An 18,816-nucleotide genomic window follows, 5' to 3' on the forward strand; every position below is an offset into this window, starting at 1 on the left:
CAGCAGACAGAAAAGTGTCTGGTAAACAGTAAGTATTCATTAAGTATTGGTTAAACGAATAAACAAATGAATCAAATCCTAGGTCTTTCAAGTCAGCCTCTACAAATTATACTAAATTGCAGAATTATCTTAATGAATTTGACATACATTGAATTAAAAGCCATAAACTCTTTAAAAACATGAACAAATCATCTCTATTCCCCATTCCAATTAAATACAGCAATGTCAAAGTTCCTAATGTATCTCCTGACCTACAGTAAGATAGCATATTTACATACTCTTCCTTGAGTTTAAAATATGGTGTATCAGAAACTGGTACAGCAGAAATAGAAAGATGAAATAAATACATAAAATCAAAATCAGAGTGACCAAATGTATCGTGTTTAACACCAAACTTAAAGAGCTACAAGGAATCAGAAGTCATGGTAACATTTCTCATGGGCATTTCTTATAATAGTACCTCTAACAAAATCTGCTCCTCTATAATTAGAAAATCCAAAATCTGACTTAGTCTTGTGTCTCCAATGCTAGAGTATCTGCCAGTGATCTGTTACCATCTTATAGTTTGAAGAACTTCCTCAAAATATAAGATGTATTTCATTTCCAACCATCAAATTCAGAAATTTGCAATTTACTCATCTTACATAAGTAATATTTTTTTTTACAAAAAATTATGTGGAGCAGAATGCAAGTAAATGCACAAGAGTTTAAGATATGATTGATGCTCACTACTAAGCACAACTTTTTTTTCACTTCACCTATTTTTTGTGAAGAAATTCAACTCATTCCCTACATGTTTGCTTTAAGCTTACCAATATATTCTAAGTGACAACTTCATTCTGCTTCCCAAGCACTTCCCATACAATCAAGACATCATTTCACTACCAACTGAAACCTAATTATTTTCCAAAGGGCCTGCCTTATGTGGGTTATAGTCATCTTACTATGCTTCTTGTGTCCATGCTGCTGGAAAGCAGTCTGTACAAGCAGGAGAAGAGGCACAATCCTGAGAGAAAGGAGCAGAGAAAGATGTTGAGAAAACAGAACCAGATAAGTGAGCTCCCCGAAGAGTTCAGGAGCCCAGCCAGCGTTCAAGGTCAAGGCTGATTACATTCTCTCATACCATTAGGAGCTAGCAGTTGTCCAGTAACAGGAAAACTGGCCCTAGAAAGAAATACCTAAAATTTCATGCACAAGCAGCAGTATCAGCACTAATTCTATGCCAACTATACTTCTATAAAAAGAGGAGCAAGTGATCATAAAATACAACTATTTAAAAGACTGGGGAATACTAATGCCCCTAAATGCCAATCAAAACTACTGTAACAAACTCACTGCTAGCCTAAAATTAAAATGACTGAACTATATATATCTCATGAATTTCAATGTTGCCAAAAAAATTTTATACTTAATCCTGAAAATTACGGACTAAAAACATTCTCAAATCATACAGTCCCCCAAATCACTATCAACCTCAATTATGCTTGTACTCTAACTTTATTCATTAAAAAAACTTTTACCATATGTTGTGTTTTTTTCTTTTTACCGTATGTTGTTTTAAAATGAAAAAACAAGGTATAAAGGGCTTGAAAATAGTGTAATTACAATATAAAACTTAGGACTGATTCAGTCTAACTGAAACTTTCAATGAAATAGTCCCCTCCCTGCTCTCCTCTTAGTAAGAAAAATCTTAAGCAGAGAGCAGAGTTTTTATTCTAAATTTTCCATCTAAACTACTATAAACCTACAATTCCATAAAATGACCCTCAAAACAATGCTTATACCCACTAAGTCCTCCAAAGTATTAATTTCATATTTAGTCAGAGAATCTTCCAACTAACAGGAAACCTAAAAATCTCAAATCATTTATTTTACACCGGAGAAAACCAAATGTTCAAAAATGTTAACTGCCTTGGTTCAAGTCATTCAGCTACCTACTATATCATCAATACATGCATTTGAGAAATCTTTATTTAGCATATACTAAGGCATTATGATATGTACCAAGGATATGAAGCAGTGAAGTTATGTGGTCACTGTCCTCATGGAACTTATAATCTAGTGAGAAAAATTACTCCTAATTACTTAAAACTGTAGTCATCATTAGAAGGATAAACAGTGTTTTAAGACAGTATAACAGGGGACCTAAATCAGTGATTCTCAACCATGGTCGATTTTGGCCCCCAAAGGACATCTGGTAATATCTGGAGACATTTCTGGTTGTCACAACAAGGGAACCTAGTGGGCAGAGACCAGGGCTGCTGCTAAACATCGTGCAATGCACAGGCAGCTCCTCAAGCAAACAATTATCCAGCCCAAAACATGAACAAAGCCCAGGCTGGGAATCCCTGACCTAAACACTGGGGCAGGGAGAAGGCAGTGAGGGCTTCCTTTCTAACACCAAGTCTGCTACATCTTTAAGAGATTTTCACAAAGCAGAAACCAAAAAAATCTTCTAATTGTTACACTTAACCAAAACTCCCATTGGAAAGTAAAAACAGAAAAGAAAGAGACAGACATTCTCTGATACATGAAAATCAAAGAAAAAGGCAATGTTCTATAGCTGTTTCACATAAATTCCCCTTCCTGAACTGCACGGGGAAAATATAAAATCAAATTTCACATGCTTTTGCTATTCCCACTACCTTTCCCACTGTCCTCTACCATCCCATGCCTACTACTAGATATTGGTGGAAAGATTATAAGTCCTCTAGTAAGGCAACACCCTGGATACAAACTTGGAAATGGAATAAGACAAAGAAGGGATTTCACTACTGTTGTAAAGACAAGGCAGAGAAGAGGAAAATATACTGGGTGTTAGAGTGACTCTGGAAAAGTCCACATCCTGAAGCAGTTTAAAGGCTGAGCTGTCCAACCAACCAAAGGATCCTAAGAACAAAATACACTAAGGATTTAGAGATCCTACAGATGAGTAAAGAATTTACGAACCAAGGTAAATCCAAAAATTAATCTGCAATAATTTTATGGACACTAGCATAACAGATTCTTATATTCTTAATCTAAGAATTCTTATATTTTCCACATATTGAGAGTTCCTATATTGCTAAAGCGCCCTCGCCAATTAAGTTATAATTTTCTAAGAAAGGGGTTATGAACCGCTTTTGTATTTTCCTTCTTTAAAGAAAAAACACCTACCATACTGACCTCCATACAGAAGCATTCTTAAGGACTGAGTACAGATATGCAACTCACGTAAAACTGCTGCATTCCAGTAATCAATTGTGGTCCTAACATGAATCCACAGATTTAAAGAGAAGAACAGGAGACCCTTCCAGCTGAGGTGAGGGTTCGTTTATCATAACAAGTAAATGCCACCATCTCTGAGCAGCAGCAACTACAATACCTTGTAATGATGATAACTCTTCTGGAATTAACTGCTCAGGTCAAGCACTGACCCTTAGGGACTCCTATATTCCAATCTGGACAATATTCTTTCATCATTTCAGAACTGACATTAGTGGTCATGGGATTCAACTTTCATCACAATGATGCTTGACTGGAAATTAAAAGTTTTCTCACAAAACCAGCACAGAGGGCACTTAAATATCAATTCCTGAGCCTCAATCTCACTTAATTGATGATAATTAAGAGGAATTTACCACACACAAAAAAAGATCCTCCAACAGTGAATGTGAAAATGGGATGGGGAGGTCATAAAGCCTCTTTGAGAAAAGGGGGAGGGAAGTTTGGCAGGCAGGAAGACATGCCAATCATGACTGCTTCCTGCTGCTGCTGCTAAGTCGCTTCAGTCGTATCCGACTGTGTGTGATCCCACAGAGGGCAGCCCACCAGGCTCCCCCGTCCCTGGGATTCTCCAGGCAAGAACACTGGAGTGGGTGCCATTTCCTTCTCCAATGCATGAAAGTGAAAAGTGAAAGTGAAGTCGCTCAGTCATGTCCGACTCTTAGCGACCCCATGGAAGGCAGCCTATCAGGCTCCTCCGTCCATGGGATTTTCCAGGCAAGAGGACTGGAGTGGGGTGCCACTGCCTTCTCCGGACTGCTTCCTAGACTTATGCATAAGATCAGATTTTCAGACTGAAACTTATCCACAATTTTCAGATTAAAGACCTATATTCTTAACTTTAAAAATCCCTGGCACATTTCTGGTTTCAAGCCAATGTTCGCTTGTTTTTTAAGCAAGTCATAAAAGCTAAGCATTTCATATTTTGAACATTATGCTTACAGCTAAATTGTGTTACCTTATAAAGTATGTGGCATTTGACAATTTCAATGCTTCAAAGATAACTTTAAATTTGCCAGAGAAAGTTTTGTTGGGCTCAGCCCAAAGATAAATGCCTTTAAAAGCCAAATTAATTTTAAGGAAACATTCTAAAACATCTTTGTCCCTAATCCTGTAATTCAGATTCCTATTTCTTCACTTTGTAACATATGAGTTAATGGAAAAATATTACTGAACTATTTCCCACTATATACTTAACTTGCAACAACAAATTTTTACTATACTAGCAAGCATAGTCACAGAAACTTTTTTCCAAAAATCAGAAAAAAAAAAAAGATTACGTATTTTGAGTTTAAACTCACTTAAAAAGTACATTCTTCTGAATCTTCTTCAAAATATACTTCGCTTCCTCAATTTTATAACTATGCTGTGCTGTGCGCCAACCCCATTTTTAAACATAGTAAAGTGTGAGCATACTACTAGTAAACAAGGGAGTTAAAAGATGTTTTAGGTTCTTTGAAAATACATAAGGGGGAAAAAAAATATCTAAGGGGAAAGGAGACAGTGTTACACAAACTAAAGTGGGAATACCACTACAAATCTCAAGTTCTTGTAAAGATTAGATGAGAAAAGAGCTGAAACATCAAGCTAGCCATGTAAATGTTGGGCTCCTTATCCTTAATGTCAATACTAAAATAAAAAAACCATTTGTAACATTTCTACTCCTCCCTGCTCCATTGTGATCAACCACAGTGTACTAATCACATGGCAGGGAGGGCTGGGAATGGAGGGTACATATTAGGAACCCCCAAGATAAACAGAAGACACCCATCAAAAAGGTCTAGGGTAAATCAAACAGTTGGAAGGTAATAGGAGAAAGCTTTTTTATATATAATTTAAATGAAGACCACTTTAACCTATTTAGGGCTGTAGCACTACACCGAGCAAATAAAAAAGCTACGCAGACCTGTTTTTCCCCCTCCTCTGCAGAGCTGTGAAATTATCAATAAATTGGAACATACAGTATCCTTATTTTTTATTCCAGATTTTAAGGACAAGGAGTCAAAGCAAATTTTATAATTTGACCCAAATTATCAGCTATAAATTCATAAATAAAATGGAAAAGATTCCCAAGTCTACTACTCTAATTTGTATCAAAAAGCAGTAAAGAAAACCTTGTGTTCATTTCCAAAAAAAGGCTTTCTTTTACATAACTGTCACAGCTATTTGCTTGATTATGGAAAGTCTAATTCACATGATTGTTAGATCTAACTTTTAGCCTCTCTGCTAAGTTTCTCAAATGCTAATTCTCCAAAGGGAGGAAGGAAGGATGGAAGGGAGGAAGGGAGGGAAGAAGAAAAGAAAAATAAAATTGTTTAGACATTACTATTAGATTATACTCTATTGAACAGAGTATTAGCGCCTCCACATGAAAAGTTCATAAAATTGATGCAAACCTAATTAACATCATATTAAAATATTTGTATCTAAGGCATAACTCTATGTTAGTTATCTAAGGATAACTCTAGCTGTGTAGACATCTACTTGGTAAATGTTTGTTTAATCTAATAAAGTAAATTCACATTAGAGTTTTAAAAGGTTTTAAAATATTTTAGGGCATCCCCGGTGGCTCAGACAGTAAAGAAGCTGCCTGCAATGCAGGAGATCCGGGTTTGATCCCTGAGAGGGGAAGATCCCTGGAAAAGGAAATGACTACCTATTCCAGTAATCTTGCTTGGAGAATTCTATGGATAGAGGAGCCCGGTGGGCTACAGCACATGGGATAGCAGAATCGGACACGACTATTTTTATAGAAACCTGTCTCCCTTCAGACTAGCAAACTCAATCAAATAGTGAAAACTGGACAGCTGCTTAGTTAAAATCTAGCCTTATGTATGACATGTGAAGGAGCCCGTGGGAAATGCCTCTCCCGCATCTTTCCTCTGGGCATGCACAGCTCTCCTGCTTTATGTCGTGAGGATGAGAAGGGGGTGGGGGAGGTGGAGTAAGGACAGGGGGAAATTTGCAGAAATAACCTCGCCTCCCGACCAACCATCCCCTTAAGCTTAAGTCCCCGGTTGGCAGGTTACCTAGCCAACAATATCTCGGTTATAAACAAACACTGCTCGCAATGTGCCCACAGACGATCATCCCAGGAGGTGCTCTTCCAGCACTTCCACCCCCCACCAGCCCTCACCACCCCCATCAGTGCCTGCCTCCTGAAGGACCGAGGAAAGGCCTGAAACAGGGATGCCTGGCCTTCAAGTTAAAAATCCCGCAGGCCCAGGACAAGAGGTGGGCGGGCCAGGCCTCGGCGGAACTGACCCGCAGAGAGACCTGTCGGGCGCCTCCGGGGGAGGGCCCAACCGGGGGCCTCCCCCTCCATCCCCGCAGCCACTCGGGAGTAGGTGCCGGAGACACCGGAACCTCCCCCGCCCCCACCACCACCCCGGGATCGGGGGAGGGGCGCCGGGACGGAGAGACACCCCTCCCCCACGGGCACGGCCAGGCCGCCGCTCGCCCCACCCCGGAGAAAGCCCTGCGGGCCCGAGCCCAGCCCTCCCGCGGCGGGCCTCTTCCCGGATCGGGGGTCGGGGGTCGGAGTCGGGGTGGGGAGCGTGGGCAGGAGCAGAGGAGAGGAGAGGGGAGGCCAAGACTGCAATACCAACCTCGCTATTGAAGGTTTTCACGGCCTCCATGTTGTCGATGCGGAGGCCCGGAGCCCGGCGGCGGAAGAGGCGGCGGCCACTGCACTGGGTGGGGAGAGCGAGACGGGGGCGACGGGGGCGGCGGCGGCGGCGGCGCCGCGAGGAGGGTGGGGGGGTGTGAGGGGGCGGGCGCGCCGGCGGCGGCGGGGACGGGGGTGGGGGCCGGGCCGCTGCGACCCCCCGGGCCTAAGGGGAAAGGCGAGGCAAGCACTGGCGGGGAAGGGCTCTCCCTTAGGGGCGGCGAGGCCCCGGCATGGCCGCTAGGGCGGGCGGAGCGCCGGGCCGGGGAACAGAGGCGCTGCCGGGGCGGGTCGGCGGCGGCCGGGGGGGGGGAGGGGCCGGGCCGCGGCGCCTTCTCTTCTCCGCCCCGCTCGGTCTCGGGCTTCCACCCTCTAGCCCCGGTCCCCGACTTCTCTCCACCCCCTCCTTCCTCTTTCCTCCGGCGGGCTCCTGTTTCTCCTCCCCGCCGCTCGGGGCCCGTAGGAACCAGCGGCGCGCCGCGAAGACGGAGGAGGAAGCGCTGGCAGCGGCGGCTGCGGCATCCAATATGGCGGACGCGAGTCGGGCCGCGCAGCTCGGGGATCCGCGGCGCCGGCCAGCGCGCCCCCTGGCGTCGGGACCGCGCGGGCCCGGGCCGCCGCGCGGAACCATGGAGCGCGCGCGCGCGCGCGGGCGGGCCAGAGCGTCACCGCCGGGAGGCCGGGCTCAGCTCGACTCCCCCTTCTCCCCCCCGCCCCGGCCTGGTCCCCCCGATACACCACCTCCTCGCCGCTGCGGGAACGCGGGCTGCAGCCCTTCGGAGCGTCCTTGCGGGAGGAGGCGGGGAGGGGGGTGCGCTGCGAAGCATTGATCTTAAGAAAAAACCCAAATCCCGCCCCCATCCCCCTGCCGGCAAGTTTAGGCAATAATATCCACGTTTTCGTTGTTTCCATAGGGACTGGCCTCTTTACACGAGGTTTAGTTGATTTTTTTCAGAACTTTACTGGACGTTGGCCTCGAGGTTAACAGCCAGAAAACTTCCTAGTCGGTCATTTATTTGGGAACGATGTGCCCATGCATTTTTAATAGCGTCGGGAGAAAACCTTTAGAAACAAAAGCTTGGGATTCGGGCGGGAGCAGGGGAACGAGGGAAGCACGCCTGCAGCCAAGCTTCTTGGTGCAGGAAATGCAAGCTGCATAAAATCCGGGGGGGGGGGGGGGGGGCTGGCGTGGTGCAGACAATGAGTGCATTTGTCTGCGCGGCGGGAAGCGGTGCCCAGAACGCACGAGATCTGCTTAGGCGAAAGGGCACCCGTCCTCTGGAAACGGTGAATTATTCTAAAGGAATTTTTCCCCAGGTTGCTGAGAATCAGATGGTGAATACAGTTTTTCTAGATGAAGTAGGAGATGCTGCTAGCAAAATGCCTCCTCTGTCACTTGATGCGATGTAAGATAACCAATACCAAATTAAAAGTGAGCATTTAAATGAAAAGTTAGGTGTGTATCAATGAACCCCAGACACCACTGTCGTTTTGCTGGGAGTCGTTTTTCAGCAATTGCTGCTCATCAAAGGAAAGGGAGATAGATGACTGCGGGATTTTTCCCTAGAGGATTATTGGAATCGAGGTAAGAGCTGAGCGCAGAGCCTTGTGAAACAGGAAGACAGACCCTTCTTAACTTGGTAGGGCCTAATAGTTTTTATGAGTCGTCTTCATTGACAGCTTTAATATGGCTGCTGGCTACTTAGAAGGTAAAATGGAAAACTTCGTAAGAGCTTATGTTTCCACCTTGAAAAATCTCAGGTACCTCCCAGAGCTCCTTTTGCCTCCCATCCTCATAGGCTAAGCCGTTTGTGATCTCTTGCCAACAACTACAGTAGCCTCCTAAACTGGTCCCTATCCTTCCTTCTCCAGACTAGCCAGAATGGGTAATTCTTTTTTAAGACACAAATCAGATCAGCTCACTCCCTTTTTAAAATCTTTTTTAAGACTTTCCCGGTTTTATCTTAACCGGTTACCTTGGACTAAAGGCCCTACCTGTCAGCTCACACTACTTTTCTCCCTGCTCTCTCCTCCTGCCACTCTGGTCTTTGTTCCTTGACCACACTGAGCGCTTTCCTGCCTAGGACACGGGGTGTGCCTTTGCCCTCTGGGGTGCTGTTGCTCTGTTCTTTTTTTTTTTTTTTTTGGTTATTCAAACCCCTTTTTTTTTCCATTTATTTTTATTAGTTGGAGGCTAATTACTTTACAATATTGTAGTGGTTTTTGCCATACACTGACATGAATCAGCCATGGATTTACATGGATTTTCTTTCCTAGCTGACTCCTCATCCTCTTTCCTCCTGCCAGAGGATGTTTCTGCTAATCAATTCATCTGCAGTAGCATGCTGGGACTTGCGGAGGTACCCACTCATTTCTAGTCCTGCGGGATCCTAACACTCACCATTTGCTGCTCTGGCCTATGAGGGATTATTGATTCAGTCGTTGATGAATGTTGACTGAATTACTTAGGCCTGAGAGATTAAGGTGCAATACAAGCTAAAGAATTACATTAAAAAAAAAAAGATTTAAATCCATCATTAAAAGTAGTACAGGACTTGATTTCCTAAAGCTTCTATACCCAGAATTGCAGAAGGCATATTTTTATCAAAGGAAGGAAAAGAATTAAAAAAAAAAAAAAAAAAAAACAGAAGACAACTTAAGCACACTTTTAGTGAGAAGGAAGTTAAACAAGAGGAATAGTAGTCTGGGGTCCCAGTGCAATGACTTAATGCAAAGTTTGTATACAACTACACACACCTCTGTGTTGTATGTCAGCGCCCATGTGTGTAGTGTATGTATACATGTATATTAGGAGTCTGAGTCCCAGGTAATAAGCCCACTGGAGCTAGCTTAAGCATTAATGAATTCACTGTTAGGATGCAAACTTTTCTCCTGTAACCCAAAGTCAAGGGTGTAGATGGTCTTAAGGAAGGAACCTGGACCCAGAATTAAGAAAGCCCAAAGCAGTTTCATCTCCACTTACCTGCTTGAGCTTTCTTTCTGTTGCTATATGCACCTCAGTTTTACATAGTAGGATATGACTGTTTCTCCTGAATTTATAGTTCTAAACGGCTAGAGGACCACCTGACTGACAGCCTCTCCCAGTTCCAAATACCTTAAGGGAAAAGTAAGGAACTGGATTGACCCAGCTTGGATTAGGTGACCGTCAGTAACAAACTTTAAGACCAAGAATTCATATTCTGAAGAAGACTTGACTTGGGAAACAGCGGGCAGGGGTAGTCCAGCCACTGGAAGAGGTATTCCCAATGGTGAATTATGAAACTCACATTCCAGAGTTTATGGTGTTTTCTTCCGAATGTGTTTATCATTGACCTTTCTCCTAGGATTTAATCATTTGGGGGAGTAACTCATAGGCTCTAATTCAGCTGTAATGAAGTGGTCAGAGTCAAAAACAGTCTGGAGCAGCGCTCACCATAGAGCTGAGATGGTGGACATGTTCTGTATCCGTCATGCCCAATTCAGTAGCACAGGCTCCTTGTGACTGTCATACACTTGAAATATGTCAGGCACAACTGAGAAAATGAGTTTTTAATTTTATTTCACTTAAGACAATGGTAACCTACTCCAGTACGCTTGCCTGGAAAATCCCATGGACGGAGGAGCCTGGTAGGCTGCAGTCCATGGGGTCACTAAGAGTCAGACACAACTAAGTGACTTCACTTTCACTTTTTCATTTTCATGCATTGGAGAAAGAAATGGCAACCCACTCCAGTGTTCTTGCCTGGAGAATCCCAGGGACGGGGGATCCTGGTGGGCTGCCGTCTTTGGGGTCTCACAGAGTCGGACACGATTGAAGTGACTTAGCAGCTAATTGATTCAAGTTTAAATATTTGCTGGCGGCCCCCACATGGGAAAGCAAAAGTCAGGCTAAAGAGAATTTACTCCCATCAATGGGGCATGTCCTTGAGAAGAGTCATTTTGAGGTGGCAGTAAGCAAAAACAGTTATCAACTATCAGAGGTAATGTTCCTAGAAGGTGGGGGACAGCTGCCAGTAAGCAGGCCAGATTGGTGGAAGATTTGCTTTATTTCAGATACCGGCAACCAGTAGGGAGGGCAGGCGTTTGTCCAAAGGCCAACTCTCTGCACTGACAGTCAGTTGCGCAAGAGCTTTTCTCACCAGGGTTGGGGGTTGGGGTGGGCTCCATGCAGAGACAGCACAGTCAGCCCTGACAGTCATCTTCAGATTGATCATTGGTGGTCTGACCAGCCTCATCTTGATTGTACAGTTAATTCTTCAGTTCCAGGGTCAGTTTGTTTCCATGTCCTTGAGGCCAGTTCTTGGAACTGTGGCAGCTTATGTCGCAGGTGCAGCCTGATCATCGTGTAGTTAACGTCTCCACCCTTGCAGGGTGGGGACGGGGGTCGCTTTTAAGACAGCTCACTGGCTATGGCTCACAATATTATTGATAGCCCTTGAGAAGGACCTAAAGGTCTTTGACTGTGCTAAAAGCCCCTGATGCTGGGAAAGATTGAAGGCAGGAGGAGAAGGGGATGACAGAGGATGAGATGGTTGGATGGCATCACCAACTCAATGGGCATGAGTGTGAGTCAACTCCGGGAATTGGTGATGGACAGGGAGGCCTGGTGTGCTGCAGTCCACGGGGTCGCAAAGAGTCGGACACAACTGAGCGACTGAACTGAAATGACTACATTATTATTATTTGGTCTTTGACAGTTTTTCTGGGGTTTTTTTTGGTTTTGTTTTGCATGTTCTCATTTCTCTGATCAAACATATTCTTTGACTAAAGTCTCCGCAGATGACAGACAGGCGGAGGACACTGGGCTGGGGCGGGGGGCTGGTGGGGGCAAGAACCATAGGGTCCTGCTCCGTTTCAGTAATAATGTGTGTCTATGGGTTATTTTTAAACTGGGGCAAAAAAGCCTGAAGCATTGTCTAAGCCAGAACCAATGTCCATCCAACAGAGAAAATGAAACCTTGAGATTTCTCGGGAAACACTTGTGGAGTGGTTTAGTATTAGGACTTGGAAAGAAAATGAAATATTATACAGCCAATAAAATGATTAGACTGTGAGAAACAATAGGATGGTTCCTGAAAATTTGAATAGAATTGGCATATGCTCCAGCTATTCTACTTCTGGTATCCATCCAAAAGAACTGAAAAGGTGGTGGCACCCCAAGTGTCCACTGACAGATGCTGTTTAGTTGCTAAGCTGTGTCCGACTCTTTTGCAGCCAGTCTGTAGCCCACCAGTCTCCTCTCTTCTAGGGATTTTCCAGGCAAGAACACTGGAGAGTGCTGGCATTTCCTTCTCCAGGGGATCTTCCCAACCCAGGGATCAAACCCAAGTCTCCTGCATTGGCAGGTGGATTCTCTGCAGCTGAGCCACCAGGAAAGCCCCTGTTGACAGATACATTTATGCAAATATATACATTTCTACAAACAAAGCAGACTAGGGTATATGCATACAATGGAATATCAGTAAGCCTTAAAATGGAAGGAATGTTGATGTATACTACAACATGAATGAAACTTGAAGACTATTCTAGGTACCCCATGTAAGTTGGAATCATACAATATTTGCCTCTTGCTTATTTCATTTAAAGGCAAATATTGTATGATTCCGCTTACGTGTGGTACCTAGAATAGTCAAATTCCTAAAGGCAGAAAGTAGAATGGTGGTTTCCAGGGGAGGAGAAATGGGGAGCTACCATTCAATGGGCATAGAATTCATTTTGGGAAGATGACATAAGTTCTGGAAATGAATGGTGATGATGGTTGCACAAGAGTATGAAGTATTTATATTTAGTGTTACAGGACTGTACACTTAAAAATAGTTAAAATGATAAATACTATATTATGTCTATTTGATTACAATTTTTAAAATATTTTAATGGTTAGGAAAAGATTAGAAATACAGGAAAGGGTAAATGCATATGTTAGACTATTAAATACAAAGGAATGTAAATCAAATTGATAATGTATTTTAGTTTTAAGAATATATATGCAAAGATTGAAAAAAGATACAAAAATAGTTATATTAGGGTGCTGAGTTTGCAAAGGTTTTTTCAAAAATATTTTTGCCCCATTTCAGTAATTCAGTAATTTGTATCTTTTGGGCTTCCTTGGTGGCTCAGACGGTAAAGAATCTCTCCAATGCTGTAGAGTCAGGTTCAATCCCTGGATCGAACCAGGTTGGGACGATCCTTTGGAGAAGGAAATGGAAATCTCATGGACAGAGGAACCTGGTGGGCTACAGTCCATGAGGTCGCAAAGAGCCAGAAATGACAGAGCAGACTTAACACACACACATACATTTAATTTTATTTTATTATTTTTGGCCAAGCCATGCAGCTTGTGGAATCTTATTCCCAAGCAGGGACTGAACCCAGACCCAAAACAGTGAAAACAGGAAGCCCTAACTACTGGACCACAGGGAATTCCCAATCTTATTATTTTGAATGGACCCAAAATAACTCACCAAACTTGATACTGAAACCAAGTATATTTCCTGAAAGAATCATAAGATGTTAAAGGTACATAGTAAATATTTTACTTCTACCAGTTTCATTTTTAGAAATTTTGAGTTTGGCAGGTGTGTTTTATTGTCCATTAAAAAAGTGGTTCTTCAAACAGCTAAAGGTAAAACATCACACATTGTCAGTAATAGTGGTCAAAGATTAAAAAAAAAAAAACTCTAGATTTTCAGGCTTTGAAATTTGAATATTGATTTAAGCTTAACATTTTCTCCTCAATGAGTAAACCAACAGATCCGTGTCTTTTTCTCATTCATGATGAATCTTTTCTTGTTACACACACACTCCTGACCCAATATATTTGCCCAACCCACATACACAACCTTTAGTGTTTCCCCAGACTTTCCAAATGAACACTACTTCAAGTTGATGGTGAGAAGGAGCTGTTCTGCGTGCCTTAAAGGTTTATGCAGCTATTGTGAAATGACAGGAATTTTCTGACTATAGGAATTTTCATTCATTTCAGATCATTGAAAAGGAGACCAAATTATCTTGTTGCAATAGAATTGAGAGAAGACTCGGGGTGTGATTAAAGAGGTTGTATCACCCAGAAGGCATTTCCTTACTTTCCTAGACTCGGTTTAACTTCCTGGTAGAAATAGCTGTTATAAATTGAGGGCAAGTGGCATCAAGGTGGCTGTCCAAATAATGCTTCACATAGTGACAATATCTTGTGACCATTGTATTCCTCATCTGTTGATGGATTAGTAACCCAATTTAATTCATCCAGATTAGATCAGAGTCTCATGGACAAACCAACAACAACCAAACATAAGACAATGATGTATGCCCCACAGCATGCAAGTGTATTAATTTGCTGTTTCATTTATCTCATTCAAGTGACTAGAATTCTCACATCAGCTATTCAGGGCAAAGTCTTCTACACCAAGGTACTGGGAAACTAATAATCTGACAGTTGCTTTGAATTATTAAGTTGTAAAAAATAAAATTTTAGTGACTAGAACTTTTATATTCTTCCCCCTGGATTATACCCTGGCTTCAGTTTTCCTTTTCCCTATACTATATTGAATAAACACTGCAAACATCTCTCTGATACCTCTTTTGGTTTTGTGCTGAGATCTTTTGGCTAAATTCAAAGTTTATAATAAGACAAGCAAAACCGTGGCTTTCCGAAGATTTGACTTTATTCCTTATGTATTAATTTGTATAGATTTTAATCTAAATCCAAAAGTTTCAAGGCACTGTAAAAAAAAAAAAGTCTTTAGTTGATCTTGGCTGTGCCGGGTCTCCCTTGCTGCATGGGCTTTTCTCTAGCCACAAGCAGTGGGGCGGCCCTGTAGTTGCCGTGTGTGGGCTTATTGTGGCGGCTTCTCTTGCTGCAGGGCATGGGCTCTAGGTGAACAGGCTTCAGTAGTTGCAGCCTGTGTGTTCAGTAGTGGAGGTTCCCAGGCTCTAGAGCACAGACTCAATAGTTGTAGCACATGGCCTTAGTTGTTCAGCAAGCATGTAGGATCTTCAAGGATCAAAGGTTGAACCCATGTCTCCTGCATTGGCAGGCAGAGCCACAGGGGAAGCCCTTCAAATCAGTTTTTAAAAATCAATTTTGGGTGGTGGTATACACTGTATTGTGTCTCCCCAAAATCCATATGTGAAGCCCTAACCCCCAGTACTTCAGAGTGTGGCTGTATGTGGAAATAGGGTCTCTCCTGCACCCCAGCTTGAGACATGATTGACAAATTAAAATTATATATATTTAAAGTTTCAAGGTGATGTTTAGATGTACATTGTGAAATGCATACCACCATCAGGCTAATTAACATATCCATCACTTCTCATAGTAACCACTTTTTTTGAGAAATGGAAATAACTGAGATTTAGTCTCAGCAAATTTCAAGTATACATTACACTATCATTATCCACAGTCATCATGCTATCTCCAGAACCTGTTCATTTTTGTAACTAAGAGTTTGTATCCAAAAAATAAAAGTTTGTATCCTTTGATCAACATCTCCCCTCTCCCCCAACCCCCAGCCTTTGGTAATAACCATTCTGCTCTCTTTTACTGTGAGTTTAACTTTAAAAAAAAAAAAAAATTCCACACATAAGTAAGATTCGTAATATTTGTTTCTACGTCTAGGTTATTTCACTTCATAGTGTCCCCCAAGGTCATCCATGTTGTTGCAAATAACAGGATTTCCTTCTTTTTATTTTTTAGTATTCTTTGCATGTGTATATATATAAACTGTGAAACAGTTGATGTACAATTTTATATGTTTCAGACATAAAACATAGTGACCCATTGGTTGTGCAACAGCATGTTGTTTGATCTCCACATACTTAACGAATTTTCCAGTTTTTTTTATATAATCAATTTCTAGTTTCACACCATCGTAGTTAGAAAGCAAACGAGCACTGTAATGGTAGAACTTTGCCAATCCCTAGTGTCAGTAAGCTTTGATTTTGATAACTATACAAAGTTATAGGGAGGAGGAAGAAGCACAGACATTCCTGTATCTGTATCAACAGGAACTGAGTAAAGAGGGAAAAAATTCCCCTGAGAATGTATAACCACAAGTCAAACTTCTTGCATGTTTGTGGTCTAATGCATAATACCTGGATAATGTGAAAAACCTCAAGCAAAGGAGTTGTTTTAAATTGGGATTGTGTTGGCCTACCTCCAGGCAACTGAAAACACAACTGCAATTGTTTTTTTCTACAGGGAAGTGACATCAAGGTAACCTTCAAAGAAGTTTGACAAATAAAGGTTTATTGAAGATAAGACTATAGGGACTTTTCCGATGATCCAGTGGTCCAGAAGATTTTGCCTTCCAATGCAGGGATTGCGGCTTTGATTCCTGGTTGGGAAACTAAGATCCCACATACCTTGTAACCAAAAAAATAAATAAAAGAAATAAAACCAAAACATAGAAGCAATATTGTAACAAATTTAATAAAGTCTTTTACAAATGAGATGATAATTAAATGAACAGGAAAACAAAACATCAAGAATGGGAGCCAACAGAAAGACAAGACAGTAAAATCAGACCAGCCAAAAGTTTAGATGGTGGAATTGACAGATTCAGAAGAAACAAAATTTTAACAGGTGCCCAGGAATATTTTGGACTAGGTTATTCAGATCAGCCCCATTACTAAAAACCACAGTGAATGCTGGTTAAAAGAAAGGTAAGAAAAGATAAGAAAAACTTGGAAAGCACTGAAAATAGGACGAGGCTTAAAGAAAGTGAGAACCAGAGAGAACCTTGAAATTGCTTTTGCCTTGGGTGATTTTCTATTCTGGGCAAACTTGAACTTTGGATTTTGACAGGCTTCTGGGGTGGAAGGGGCAGAAATCAACACTGGGTGGCCCCCAAGTTGAAAAGTCCAAGAGAAGGGTCCCTTTACACTTAGAAAGAGGAGAGTCTCTTTACACTTAACTGAACCCACAGAGGGTGATAACTCAGAATTAGGGTGAAACAGAAGTAAATTCATGTCTCTGTCTCCTCCCAGGGACTCTGAGAAATTTTTCCTTGTCTAACAGAGCAAGAAGAGAGGGGAGGGACTTCCCTGGTGTCCAGTGGTTGAGACTCCACGCTTTCCATACAGTGAGCCCAGGTTCCATCCCTGGTTGGAGAACTAAGATCCTGAATGCCATATGGTGCAGCCAAAATATAAAAAGGGAGAGAAAATAGTGGAAAGCATAACCTAGCCTAGCCTTTACATGGATTTGCTGCTCAAACCACATTACCTTAAGCCCTTAATGTAGTTTGAAGCATTCCCGGGCTAGTAGTGGCCCGAAACAACTAGGAGAAGGAAACACAAGTCCTCTCTGAAAGATTGGTCCTTCCTCAAGGTCAAGGAGATCCTTTAAATGATTTCATAAGACAGATAAATGTATTTGTTTCCCATTGCTGTTGTGACAAGTTACTGCAAACTTGGTCGAGGCTTATAACAACACAAATTTATTGTCTTACGGTTCCAGACGTCAGGAGCCAACAATGAGTCTCACTGTGCTAAAATCAAGGTGTCTACAGGGCTAAAATCAAGGTGTCTACATCGAGTGTTACCGACTCGATGGACATGAGTTCGAGCAAGCTCCAGGAGTTGGTGATGGACAGGGAAACCTGGCATGCTGCAGTCCATGGGGTCGCAGAGTCGGACACAACTGAGCCACTGAACTGAACAGGGTTATGTTTCTTCTAGCTGGAGACTCTAGGGACAGCATTTGAAAATTATAGACCAGGAATGAGAATCAGCAGAAAAGACAGATGAAGCATACATGCATACACATATATTGATATATCATGAACCAGTAGGGTTTATTGTAGGAATGGAGGGTTGGTTTAACATCTGAGAATCTCATTAGTGTAACTCACATTTTAAGAGATTAAAAGAGAAAAACTATATGCTTGTTTCACATTTTAAGAGATTAAAAGAGACAAACTATATGCTTGTTTCAGTGGAGGCAAAAAAACAAACAAAAAAAACCTTTGAGGTAGTTGAATGTGCTAAGTTGCTTCAGTCGTATCTGATTCTTTGCAACCCTATGGACTGTAGCCCACCAGTCTCCTCTGTCCATGTGATTCTCCAGGCAAGAATAATGGAGTAGGTTGCCATTTCCTACGCCAGGGGAATCTTCCCAACTCAGGGATTGAACCCCTGTCTCTTACATCTCCTGCATTGGCAGGTAGATTCTTTGCTACTAGTACCACCTGGGAAGCCCCGTGATTCAATAACACAATTAAATAAAAGCAATATTAGATTCCAATGGCTCCTGTAACAAATTACCCTGAACTTCGTGACTTAAAGCAATAATTCTCTCACGGTTCTGAAGGCTGTAAATAAAAGACCTAAACGTCAGTAGGGTCAGGCTTCACTCAGGTCCTAGAGGAGGGTTGGTTCTTGCCTCTCACAACTTTTGTCACCGATGGTGTGTTTTCACTGATGGTGACGTCATTCTGCCCTCAGCCTGTGTCTTCACGTGCCCTCTCCTCTGTGACTGTCTATAAAGTCGCCCTCTCCCTCTTTCTTTTAAGGATACATGTGATTGCTTTTAGGGCCAACCCTGATAATTCAAGATAAATTCCAGTCAAGATCCTTAATCACATCTTTTGCCATATAAATTAATTTTCACTCTTGCTGTGTCAGATGATATTCACCTGGTCCAGCAATTAGGAAGTGAGTATAACTTGGGGGGAGGGGACATTTTTTCAGCATACCGCAAAACAAACCACAAAGGAGTTCTAAAAGACAACTTCCTTAATTTGTATTTTAATCAGGATCTAAAAACAGTAGCTACAGCTAATTTTAATCATTCCTTTTAAAACCAGAAATAGGAATGGATGACCATTATTACCAGTTCTGTCCTACATTATCCCAGAAGCCCAAACCAACACAGCAAAATAAAGACA

At 42.3% G+C, this 18,816-nt stretch overlaps 1 protein-coding gene across 9 annotated transcripts in view; it reads right to left on the reverse strand.

The window, feature by feature from the left end:
- SCAF8 (SR-related CTD associated factor 8) overlaps positions 1-7,468 on the reverse strand; it is a 208,354-nt gene extending 200,886 nt beyond the window's left edge. For 7 of the 9 annotated variants that reach the window (XR_010662458.1, XR_010662459.1, XR_010662460.1 and 4 more), the window contains exon 1: positions 6,873-7,034. Coding sequence is in view for 6 of the 9 variants with exons in the window: in XM_065931071.1 (XP_065787143.1) it covers positions 6,873-6,902 (30 nt within the window). In the remaining 3 variants the exon portion in view is untranslated. Of the gene's footprint in view, positions 1-944; positions 1,007-6,872; positions 7,035-7,320 lie in introns of those variants that run through there. The other 2 variants (XM_065931076.1, XM_065931075.1) reach the window with 2 other exon arrangements.
- Between the last annotated feature and the right edge of the window lie 11,348 nt (positions 7,469-18,816).

This window comes from Muntiacus reevesi, chromosome 3 (assembly GCF_963930625.1).
Source record: "Muntiacus reevesi chromosome 3, mMunRee1.1, whole genome shotgun sequence".
In the NCBI taxonomy this organism is placed as follows: domain Eukaryota; kingdom Metazoa; phylum Chordata; class Mammalia; order Artiodactyla; family Cervidae; genus Muntiacus; species Muntiacus reevesi.